The sequence below is a fragment of the Struthio camelus genome, chromosome 3 (genome assembly GCF_040807025.1).
Source record: "Struthio camelus isolate bStrCam1 chromosome 3, bStrCam1.hap1, whole genome shotgun sequence".
Classification (NCBI taxonomy): domain Eukaryota; kingdom Metazoa; phylum Chordata; class Aves; order Struthioniformes; family Struthionidae; genus Struthio; species Struthio camelus.
The window spans coordinates 114,104,502-114,116,695 of NC_090944.1; the positions used below are offsets into that span (position 1 = coordinate 114,104,502).

Sequence of the window (12,194 nt, forward strand, 5' to 3'; positions counted from 1 at the left end):
GGGGAGAGGTTTAAAAAGGAGGAAAATACTGATACTAGATTAAGACCAACATTATTTAACTTCTACGTGCTGTGAATTTCTTTTCTGTAGCTTACTTCTAATGCATTAGCATTCCACTAAGCGTATCACGTTCTTCTTTCCCTGAGGAAAGGTGCATGATTCTTATCACCATCCATCCGTCTTGCAAAATGATTGCAAAGAATTATGCTTTTGCTTAACTTGAAAGACACGAGGCTTTTTAAAATGAGAAATACAGGATTTTAATTAAGAAGCTGTAATTATCTGACACAGATGTGATTAATTCTGATTTCTTAAAAACCAACTGCAAACCACTTACCTAAGGTTTGATAACCTCATTCTTGATCATTTCATTCTTATTTTGATAGTGTTAACTGCTGTTGGAATGACTTTGTTGAAGTCTGTATACAGACTTCCTGATATGAAGAAAACAAAGCTTCTGGGTTTCATTTAAAAAAACAAAAACAAAAAAACCCAAAAAACTAACTTCCAAAATAATATTGGACATCCAAACAAAACCTCAGGTCAAACTGATTCTAATTTTTTTAATGCAAACTTGTAAGCTACAGATAAAATTCAAATCAGTTAGTAACATGACACAGATTTTAAAAATCTTTCGGAAATAATATGTTTCCATTTAATTTTTAAAGTTGTTGGAGCTCTTTGATAGCGAAGACCCACGAGAACGTGATTTTCTAAAGACAGTTCTTCATCGAATTTATGGAAAATTCCTTGGTTTAAGAGCATTCATCAGGAAACAGATAAACAACATTTTCCTCAGGTATGCTATACGTGTGTGTGATGAGGTTGAGGCTTCCTCGTTCATCTGTAGTGATTTGTTCTTGAAATGCAAGACTTGATTTTTGGTCCGTGATCAGGCTGTCAAATATTTGAAGCTTACTGAAGGTTATTTCTTTAGAATTTCTGATCTCTGTTTCACTTTGCTTGCTTCTTTTTGTATCAGGTTTATATATGAAACTGAGCACTTCAATGGTGTCGCTGAGCTTCTGGAGATATTAGGAAGGTAAGTTTGATAAGATGGAGAATAAGTATGATATGTTGTTCTGGGTTATTCTGGAAAGCTTCAGCTTTCTTGCTTTGGGAATGAAGGGGAGAACAACTATTTTAGTAACTAGTGAGGAAGTACTGGCACTGACATTTAATATTGTCTGGGCTATCATGTGGCTATCAGATCGGGCTGTAGAATATAAATGGTCCTCTTCACTGCAGATTTTAAAGATGGCCTGCAAAATATTTCTTAAGAGTCTTTGTTTCTAGCATGAAATATGGATATCAAAATAAGATTTTTTTGTTGTTGTTTTTGGTTCCCCCCCCCCTTTACTTTTGGAAATAATAAGTAGTATCTACTCTTGGTCCTTTTCTGATAGTTTTCTTTGGTTCAGAAAACAAGCGTTCGTTTTTACCCTCATGTTGAATGAAATGTTTTAATCTTCAGTCTGGTTTACTTTTAATTGTGAAAGCCTTGTAAGTGCTAGGGTTTTTTATTATCATTTTTACCCTTAAATCACTTATTTTTAACTTTAGAGATTTGTGTAGTAGCAGTTTATTAGTATTCCAAAATTGCCACAGATGTATTTCACGGTAGAAAATCATAGATACTACTGGTCACTTGAAAATCCGAAGCTTGTGAAACTGTAATGGAACAAATCTTCATGAAAATCAAATGAAAAGGATGCTATTGTTTTCCTAGGTTTGTCAAAAATCTAGAAATGATCTCAAAACAAATGTTTAAAAATTGTAGTGATAAAGTAGTTTAAAAAAATTATATGCCATCAGTTTGGTTTTTGTTTGTTTTTAATTCTTTGCAAGTTACCTTTAAGTGATTGTGGGTGAAAAGGATCAGCTTTCTGATGTATCCATCAAAGCCTTACTGTTAGATGGCAAAGCTTTCTGTAGACATGAGTGGAAGTCATGTTAAAAATACTTCAGCCTAACTAGTATTACTGAATTTCAATTACGAGTGTTTCCCACTCCCCACCCTTGCTAGCAAGAGTCCAAACTTGCATGGTACAGACATTTTTAGACTAGATTATGCATATGTAAAGCTATTTTGTGGCCCCACAGTTATTAGGTTTAGAAAATGAATTCGAAATTGAACATCTGTTTAATTTACAGTATTTCTTGATCTTCTGGGAAGAAAATTGTCTTTATATATAAAAATTTGCCTATTCATGTTTTCAGTATTATCAATGGTTTTGCACTGCCACTGAAAGCAGAACACAAACAGTTCCTCATGAAAGTTCTGATTCCCATGCACACTGCGAAGGGGTTAGCTTTGTTTCACGCACAGGTAAGTTTTTACATATTTGCAATAATTTTTTAGTACTCACATTTGAAACTAATGAAAGTTTGAAGTAGTGTATGTTTTAATATCTGTATTGCAAAATATTTTAAAATGTATTCACTGAATATTTTGTTAAGATCTTAGATGTAAGTGTTACTTTTGAGATAGAATCTAGCATATATTAAAAGTGAAAGAATACAGCAGTGAGTCAGTCATGTCAACTGAAATGGGAAGTTTTTTGGGTTTGCTAGCCTGTTACACTTTAAGCTTGAAACTTAATCCCAGGGCCTTATTCTGTTATAACTTACGTAAGCTAAATGTTGTGTATAAAGGAACCTTGAGTATGGTCAGGGGTTTATTTCAGAAATGCTTTTTAAAACATTCCGGTTCGCCTACCCTTTTTTTTTTTTTTCTTTCCCTATTTTGGATATAAAAGACAGAAATACATAACATCTCTTTGGATCAGCTAGGAATTATGTAGCTCCATGACATACTGTCAGAATGTTGCAGTTCCTTGGTTAACTTCTCTTCTTACATTTAGCACAGACGTTCAACATCTTATTTGATGAATAATGTACATCCTTCCCAGGCATATTGGCACTTGAGCATTGAATACATTTTATGCAAATCAACAAGTAATTCTGCTATGGCTAATTAAAAATTAGCTTTGTTAACTTAGTCTTCTCACTAATATAGCTCCTTATAGACAAAAGATATGAGGAAGTGAGTTTCTAATGAAAGTGGAATCATTATGACTGGATCAAGTCAAGAGCTCAGTTAATTCCTAATTCTCATAAAAAGTTTTAATTAAATCGCTTGTCTTTGTGGTTTATCACTGTGCAATAGGCTGCTTCATGGAATGAGTCAGTGATATGAGAGGGACCAGTCACATGCCAAAGGTATTCTCGCTAGATCAGTACAGCAAGCTGTCCCTTGTTCCCTGATATGCTTTCTCTAGTGCATTGGCACCTGAAAGGGTGGTATTACCTCAAGCTGTACTGTATACTCGAAAGCAGTGTTCAGTTTGTTGACCCGGCTGTTAATCTATCCCTTCATAAACCGCTGGTCCCGTGTATCAAAATACCGTCTGGAAATTAAAGAGCGAGCTCATCATTGTATGTTTCCTGTTTCGTGTTGTCCTTAAGATGCAAACCCACATTAATCCCATTTCCCAACCAAGAGTGACCTGGTTGCTTTGTTGCTACGGTACAAGTTTAGACTGCTCTTAAAAAATAAAAGCCTTAAAGCTGATATAAGTTTGAGTCTGTGTCTTTGAATAATAGGTAGCAGTGAGTCAATACTGCACAAAAATGCTTTAATGGGACTTCCTATTATTCATATGGCAGTTACTCTTATTTTTTTTAATCTACACATAACCGTATCTTAAGGGTTAAGAAAAAAATAGACATGTTATAATTACAGCACTGCAATGATCTGTTTTGGTATAACAAAATAAAAAAAAATTGGAAGATAAAACACTTAGGATATTTGAATTCAAGTATGGAAATATATATAAGGCATGTAAATGACCTCATCTCTGCTTTGTATTGGGAGATGAAAAATAACTGCAGTTTCTTAAAACGGGTCTTGATGGAGTCTGGGATTGTAACTACTTCAATAATAGAGCTACTGTATGATTTCTGTACTGGGCAGAAGTAAGGTTGCTTAGGTAGCTTTGTATTTCCACGCTGTTGAACACAAATAGAACACCCTGGCCTTGGAAAGCCCCTTGGGGCACAAACCACTGGAGCCCGGGAGAGCGTGCCGGTGAGTTATTGCCGTAGGCTTCCCTGCTTCTTATGCTCTTCCGTAGGCACTTGGTATTGGCCGTTGCTGGGGGCAGTGTGCTCAGCTGGACAGATGCTCTCTGATCTCTTGTGGCTATATAACATGTTAAGATTTCTTTCACGTCTTTGTCATCCTACCACAGAATTTTGCATGCTGTAGATATCCAGTTTTGCTTTTGAGCAACGTGTGCTCAGCCAGACCTGCTAATCTTTTTTTTTTTTTTTTTGTTTGACTGGAAGTCTCTTCCCTGTGCGCTGCCCCCCCCCCCCCAAAAAAAAAAAAAAAGTTTGAAAATTCAGGCATATTCACAGGGTACTGTTAAAACAGGAACTGAAGTTAAGAAGAATCTATCTGAATGCTGCATCTGAGTTAGGAAAATAAACAGTCAAGTTTAAAAACAATTTTTTTTCTAAGATTAAAAAAAACCCGAAGGTTTTGGTATGCAGAAAGTCTTTGTAAAATAGAGCAAGACTGTATATCTTTCTGCTTTAATTGCTGTTTTGTTTAGTTTGGAAGGATTTTAAATGGCTGTGTAGGATTTTTTTTCTAATTTAAAATGCTTCTGTTATAACTTGTGATATTTAGTTATGCTGTAATATCTAAACAGTGTCTGTTTAAACTAAATAACTATATGACTTGCATTCTAGCTGGCCTATTGTGTTGTACAGTTCCTGGAAAAAGATACAACCTTAACAGAGCCTGTAAGTATGTTTTTTGCTTGAATATTTTTCTATTTTTAATTTGAACTACATATTTCAGTGCCACTCATTAGAACTTTACAGCAGTACCATCTGTGATATCTCGAGTAATGATCCATAGGTGTTTTGGGGTGGAAAAAAATTTTTTTAACAGTCTAGGACAGGTGTTAAGAGAATTCTGGGTTTTGAAAGTGCAGTTATCTTTTAACCTTTGACCAAGATGGAGCACAGATTTGAATAAAAATTTGAACTGCTGAGATCATGTAAATCACTTCATTTGAGAAAGTATTATCTACTGTATTCCTTCCTGGTAAGAACTGAAACTTCAGTGTTTTTGATGCTGATGGCTTGTGCCTAACCACTACATAAAGCTGAAATGCTTCAGGGAAATAAACAGTCCTAAAATAAAAGTTGAAAAGAATAACAAGACTTTATCTAGATAAAGGTAACTTTGAAATTCCAAATGTGTTTCTGCTCTGTCTCAGTTATTGCAGTGCCTCTTGGCAGTTACAATACAGGTGCTTCAGGCATCAGTGGCTTTTGCCAGACTGCATCTCCCATGATGCGTGTTGACAGTTCAGCTAAAGAGGGGGTTTGCAGTGCTTCATTTGGCAATGCCCATAAAGAAAAGTGCAGGCTCAGGGCAGCACAGCAGCTCATGGGGACATAAATTAATGTCCGACCAACTAGAACAGAAACCATTTGTAGTTTGACAATCGGAAATATTTTCAGTTAAGGATAAGTTGAAATTTAAATACTTTATTCTGTTGCTTGATTGGAAAAATGAAGAGCTTCTACAATTTTCTTATAAAGAAAAAAGAAGGTTTTGTGGAAACAATTTAAATTTTCATCAGCCAGACTTACTGTGGAAGCTTGTTTTCTGCAGGGTCATTTAGTGTTGATGTTCCTCATCAGAAAGCAAGTTCTGCTGTGGAGGGTGAAACTAGGCCTGACTGTCTATGAACTTGTGCTATCTGCTTGAAGCATCTTCCTCCCCCTTACTGCAGTGTTCCCAGCTTGCTTCATTTATCCTGTGACACCCATATCAAGCAAAAGATTGTGGATTGTGCGTGCTAGCTAGCCAATTGTTGCCAAACAGTACATAGCGGCTGAGTTCTGCTTGCTTCTCCCGTGGGGTACTAATTTGGGCTTCTCTGCCCAGCTGCCAATTTCCACAAAACTTGTAGGAGTTTAGATGAAAATCCTAACTGTAACTAATTGACCAGTTTCAGTTGAAACTGGTCAATGAGCTTGTTTTATTAGGTAGGGAATGTGAGCAGCAAATGTGCAGTATCACATAAAAACCTGTAAGATTGATTTTTTTTTTATATAAATATATATATATATTTTTTTAATCAAAGTGACAAAATAAGAACTTCCTGATGTGAATTTACAGAGTTGTGATGCAGAATCCAAGCCTAAACTTTTAAGTGAGAAAGCTGGGCTTCCTCAAGGAGGAATGCCATAGTACCAAGTTCTGAGATTGTGTAGACAATTCTGGTCACCTTTGAGTCAGTAAAGTGAATTCAGAATGGAGAAGATCAAGAACTCACCACAGAATCACTGCATATACCTACCTTGGTCATTACTCTGAACATGTAACAAAATTTGACCTATAAAGGATGAGCAAAAGTTTTAATAGATGATAGGAAGTGAAGCTCTAAGAAACTTTCTGAAATGTTTGAAATGTAAATATTAAAATTTGATGAGGCAACTGATGAAATAGTATTTGGAAGGTTTTTTGTTTTGTGGGGAGGGGGTTTTGGCTTTAGGTCAAGTAATATTTTAAGAATGCCATCAGAAGGCTATCTTCATGAGTACCGCGCTCTTATTTTTCTGGCAGGAACTGTCACTCAGGGTCAATTTAGAGGACATTCAGTCCAGGCTCTATAACTATGGTAGTCTGCCTCAAGGTCAGTCCTGATGTTTGCGGAGCTGACAAGAAGAGTTCGTTACCTAACCCTGCTAAGTGCCATGGCCTTTACTTGTAAAGAATTTAGTTTTGTGAGAATCAGGCTAGACCTGCAGCTCTTGTAAATAGGAGTTGTTTAGCCGGTGCCTGTTGCCCTAAGTCAACTCTATAGGAAGTTTGAAGTAGCTCAGAAAGGAATAATAAAAGCTGGTGGATTTTGTGTAGTAAGAGCAGTAAGGCTTTAGCTCTGCATTCATGTGAGTATTACTCGGAGGCAAATGTTTGAACACAAATGTACATGTATAAGCATTTTAATATGAAAGCATGGTCAAGCTGGAAATTATGATGTTATGCTCTGTAAAGAGCAAGGAATAGGTGTCTTGCTGAGGTCTGTGCTCTTATACTCGGAATGTGTTATTTCTTTATGAAATTAAGAATCTGAGCTTATGTAGTTAAGTATATTGAATACTCTTACTATAATGCGCGTTGGAAACTGAACTGTTCTAGCTAACTCAGTTTTATGCTTCCAAAACTGTTAAATTCATGCTCCAGCTAGGGGGTGTATGGTAGGTTCTCGCGGCTTATCTTTAGCAAATGTACTTGTCTGGCATTTTTTGGCTTACTTTCGTTGTTTTGGGGAAAGGGAAGGTATTGGCAGAATGAGGAGTTATACTTGTAAATGTTTGGGAGATTTTCTTTAAAAAGATGATCTCAATAGTATGTCACTGAGTCATTTAGTTATGAGCTAATTAATAGAAAATGTTGCTAGATAAAAAGTGTGTTTACATAGACTACTTGCACTTGTTTCTCTGGATTCACAATTTTAACTAGTACATCTAAGTCAGACTCCTCTTAAGGCTGGAGGAGAAGTAAATGAAGAGCTACCTGATCGGGTGGGTAAGCAAAGTGAAATGTGAGAGCTCACGCTTTCTCTTCTGCACCTCGCTGTGCCACCTGCCCTGGTTGTCCTGCTCTGTCAGTGGAGCCTGCCAGCAGTTCAGGGTCCTGCGGGAGGCTGGGTCAGTGCCAGTCGAGCAGTTCAGGGAGCTCTGCCTTTGTGTAGCCTACAAAACTGTTACCCTTTGGGGCTGACCCAGGCCTCCTACCCTGTTTTCAGGTGTCAAATGATGGCATTTGTTTATCAGTTGTCAGTATCTATCAGCCAGCTAGATAAAACTGTACAGGGATGTTTACAGTTCTGTACAGGCTCTCTAAGGGACCTGTTCTTCTTGCTAACTTTTTTTTTTTTCCTCATGGATTTGAGCATAGGACTTTCTTAGCTGACTAGGGTTTCTTCGTTTGCTCAGTTTCACTTGAAGTGATGCTTAGTCTTGTAGAGCAAGGGGTGCAGGTGTCTTAGGATGTAAAGACTTGTAGGCACTTACAATACAAACTTCTTGTCTGTAAAGTGATGCAACTTAGTATTGATAGCACGCCTATTTGTAAACAAAACATCCAGCTTGGAAGCTTAAAAAAAAATCAAAAGGGAAATGTCAGATTTGGACGATTCTTGTCCAAATAGATGAGCAAGTCTGACAGTTGATGATCAATTAGAAGCCATTGTGCCATAAGAGTAGAGGTTCTGTCCTCAGAATGAAGGCTTATAGTACTCAGAGAAATCTTTCAGCTTCTGAAACATGCTGAGTTGCAGCTTTTTTCTAGCCAGCACTAATTTTGTAATTTAGATGCCATGTCAGATGCTTGTTTCTAGGAAATAAGTCTCCAGTCTTTTATTTGTTGTTTCCCCTCCTCTTGGGAGCTGTACTTGCTGATTAAGTTTCCCTAGCTTGTTTTTGGGTTTTTTTTTGTTTTTTATCTTATATAAATTGTTCCAGTATCTCTACTGGAAACTAATTTTCTCTGTAAATTCACATCTTTATTTCCTAGTTTCCAGTCTTTGCCATTTGAAATTCTAGAAGAGAAAAGGTGGTAGAGGCCATGACCCCTCTATATAGCCCTGTTTATGTAAGCAATGTATACTGCTTTCTCTTGGACTTCAAAGCTTGAAGCCAAGACAAGTGGTCCCCAAAGCATGGTTCAGCAGAAGGCAAAAGATTCTGGGAAATCCTGGCTGCAGGGAACTTAAATGCATTTTTGTGAAGCTTTGATGTTATCATATCAATTAGTACATGTACTGGGGTGGGAGTGGAGTATGAATGGATAATCAAAGACTTTGAAGTGATAAGGATATAAATTATTCTGAAAATAATGCAAGATAAATAAACAAGATAAGAATTTAAATGAGACCACGCAGTATTTATGTTCACTGAATGAAACCATATTTAGCTGTATTCCTTTTTGGATAAGGAAAAGCAAACTAATATTTTCTATTACATATTTGATAAGATTTATTTAAAAAAAAAAAAAAAGTGTTCTGGTTTAACTTGTTTGTGTTTTTAATATAGGTAATCAGAGGACTGCTAAAATTTTGGCCAAAAACTTGCAGTCAGAAAGAGGTTGGTTTTGTTTCTTGTGTTTACATCATTCCCCCGTAATATAAAATGTAGTACAGCAGTTTCATATACCTCATCTCTCTGTTGCACTTTTCAAGAGATCTTGCAGAATTATTGCAGTTCTCAAATGCTTGGGGTGCTGATTTTTGTCATGCAACTTGGTGCAATTTTGGTTTTGCATCTGTCAGTTCTTAAAGCTATGTTAAAAGCTGCATTATATTTAAGATCTGTTATAGAGACATAACTTTTCCAGGCGAAGAGCGCTTTAGTAGATTGACTACCTCTGAGCTAGTAGTTATCTGCAACATGCTGGCGTTTGATATTTGAATACCAAGTCAACTGACACAGATTAGCAATTGAGATATTGAATAAAATTCTACTTCACTGCGAATGTCTAGACATAACTGCATGTATTAGTAAAGCATGTATCTATATCTTTTCTGTACTATAAAAATAACTTTAAATGGTCTTGGGAAATCAATTTTTCTGATTGTGTTTTTTCTACATAATTAAAAGAAAGATAGCCAGGACCCTGATGACTTACTGTGCTACGAGATCCCACCTTCCTGGCAGCTCTTTAAGTGGCGTCCCTTGACGTCATTGTCCCCGTTTGTGTGAGCAGGTTGAATTTTCTATGCTACCTACCTACCGCTCTGCTGGTCGTAATTTAAAACTGAGATTAACTATGTACCACTTCAAAAGCTACTTTGGAGATCTCGGATAATGATAACCTCTGCAGCCACTCCTGAAGAAATAAAAGGTTTTAGCATTTTTAACTATGAAAAAAAAAATGTGAAAAAGCAGCACTGTTGAAGTGTTGAGAGCAATTATACAAAAGAAATCCAAGATGGGAGCTCTGACGTGGTGGCTAGAACTGATGATTGACTTCTTTCAGACTGCAAACAAACCATAAACCATGGAGGTCTAATAGAACATAATTATACACCATGCTCTCTGCAGGATTCGTGACTAAAGTGTAAGCTGTATTTTGTCTATATTGGAGATGCAAAATATTCTCATGCTTTTTGATATACTTTTTTTTTATATAAACAGGTAATGTTTTTAGGTGAAATCGAAGAAATCTTAGATGTAATAGAACCGACACAATTCAAAAAAATAGAAGAGCCTTTATTTAAGCAAATATCCAAGTGTGTATCAAGTTCACATTTTCAGGTAAAAAAAAAATAAAAATAAAAATTAAGTATAAAAATAATTCATGGTAACTTATTTGGTAGTTTTTGACCCCTAAACTTTCCATTTCAGGTTGCAGAAAGAGCTTTGTACTTCTGGAATAATGAATACATTCTTAGTCTGATTGAGGAGAACATTGATAAAATTCTACCAATTATGTTTGGCAGTTTATACAAGATCTCCAAAGAACACTGGAATCCGTATGTAACGTTTAACTTTTCCCGTAGTATCAGAATAAATTATTTTAGTTTGCTGTTTCAGGATTGGATCATAAGCATATAGTGTCTTCATTTTGACTTAAGTCAGATGAAATCAATGAGATTACAGGTGCTAAGAAAATATCCATTCCATGAAGCTGAACAGTTGAGGTTGAACAGAAGTATATATGTTTGCAAGATAAACTTCTATCACAGATAAAAGTGAGAGGAAAAAATGCTCCGTACTGTAGTGAGTTGATTATTTGAATGCAGAAAATGGATTTCATTCTCAGCTATATCATGCTGCTGTTCTGCATTGTTATGATAGAGAACCAGAATTCACTGAAAAAGTATGAAGATATTGGATGATGATGTAGACAGTAGATAATCTAATAACGTTTGATCTTAGGTGCTGGCTAAAATGCAAGTTAACATTACTTAGACTAAAATAATTGACCAGTGGATGCTTCTGCTGCACTTGTGCTTCGTTGTCCTTTACTCCTTCAGATGAACTAAATTCTGTCAGTGTCTTCATAAGAAAGTCTCGCTGCCCAGTGAGATAAAGAGAAAAGATACTGTCGTATTAGAATAGTGCCTACCCACTATAAAGGACGGTAGGAATGAGAAATAACTGACTGCTTCATTTCATATTTAATGCCAGCTGTTAAGTGTTAGGATTTCTGATACTATGTTTGAAAGAAATCATCACTGCATTGTTGAAGCATTAAAATGCAAAGTTTGCTTGTGTCCAGCATCCTGAACCAAGTTACAAGTCCATTTGCAGAATATAAAGCCTGTATAGGCAAAAGCCAAAGTAGGCTGGGCCTTTCATAACTTTGTTAACTTAAATGCTCTATTTTAAGCCCTTTATTTGAGAATCTCAAGTTATTCTGTATTTATCTAGATAGTGTGTCTAGTTGCAAACATAGCTGAGACAGATTGAATATGAATTTTGGAGCTAATGCTTGGAACTAATTCTTGGAGCATCAATGTTTTTAGGACCTCATCAAAACTGGAGGAAGTCCCTTTTCCTCAAGCTGCAAAAAAGGTTGCTTCTTTAATTTAGGAAGTGCAAGATAAAAGATAGTTGTGTACCTTGTGGGCCAGGGTGTTTGGGGCAGAAAGTACAACCCTTTGCAATCAATATTGGAGGATACCGAAATGTGCTTATATCCAGAGCTACTCACTTTAAATCAAGCTTTTCCCCTCTGAAAACCAAAACCCTAAATATGCTCCTGTCTGCAAAAGCACATTAAAGCCAGTGGTGAAAAAAAGCGTGTAGAGAGGCTAAGTGTACCGAGCATTTTGAATGAGCGTAAGGTCTCTAACCAATAGTTGGGAGATGTCCTAGCAGCGCAGTGGACAAAGTGTACTGAAAAGGCAAACCTGGTCCTCTGGTTACTTCCTTAGAATTTTCTTTCACTCATTTTTCAAGGTCACAAGACTGCATGGCACCCTGCTCCACAACCTTACAACCTTACTGCTGTGTGAAGGTGAACTGCTAGTGAGGGGAAGCATGGGGAAGATAGCTTGCTTACTTTTTGATTAGCAATAAGCTTAATGATAGGCACCTTTTTAATGGTTAATTTTACTGCTGTTTTTTACATTCCTGTATGTAATTATTAAAGAGTG

The 12,194-nt window shown here is 36.4% G+C and overlaps 1 protein-coding gene across 1 annotated transcript in view; it reads left to right on the forward strand.

Moving 5' to 3' along the window:
- PPP2R5A (protein phosphatase 2 regulatory subunit B'alpha) overlaps positions 1-12,194 on the forward strand; it is a 45,494-nt gene that overhangs the window by 30,534 nt on the left and 2,766 nt on the right. The window contains exons 5-11 of the mRNA XM_068939789.1: positions 669-799; positions 983-1,042; positions 2,221-2,329; positions 4,759-4,812; positions 9,127-9,177; positions 10,228-10,347; positions 10,438-10,565. Of these exons, the coding sequence (XP_068795890.1) occupies positions 669-799; positions 983-1,042; positions 2,221-2,329; positions 4,759-4,812; positions 9,127-9,177; positions 10,228-10,347; positions 10,438-10,565 (653 nt within the window). The remainder of the gene's footprint in view (positions 1-668; positions 800-982; positions 1,043-2,220; positions 2,330-4,758; positions 4,813-9,126; positions 9,178-10,227; positions 10,348-10,437; positions 10,566-12,194) is intronic.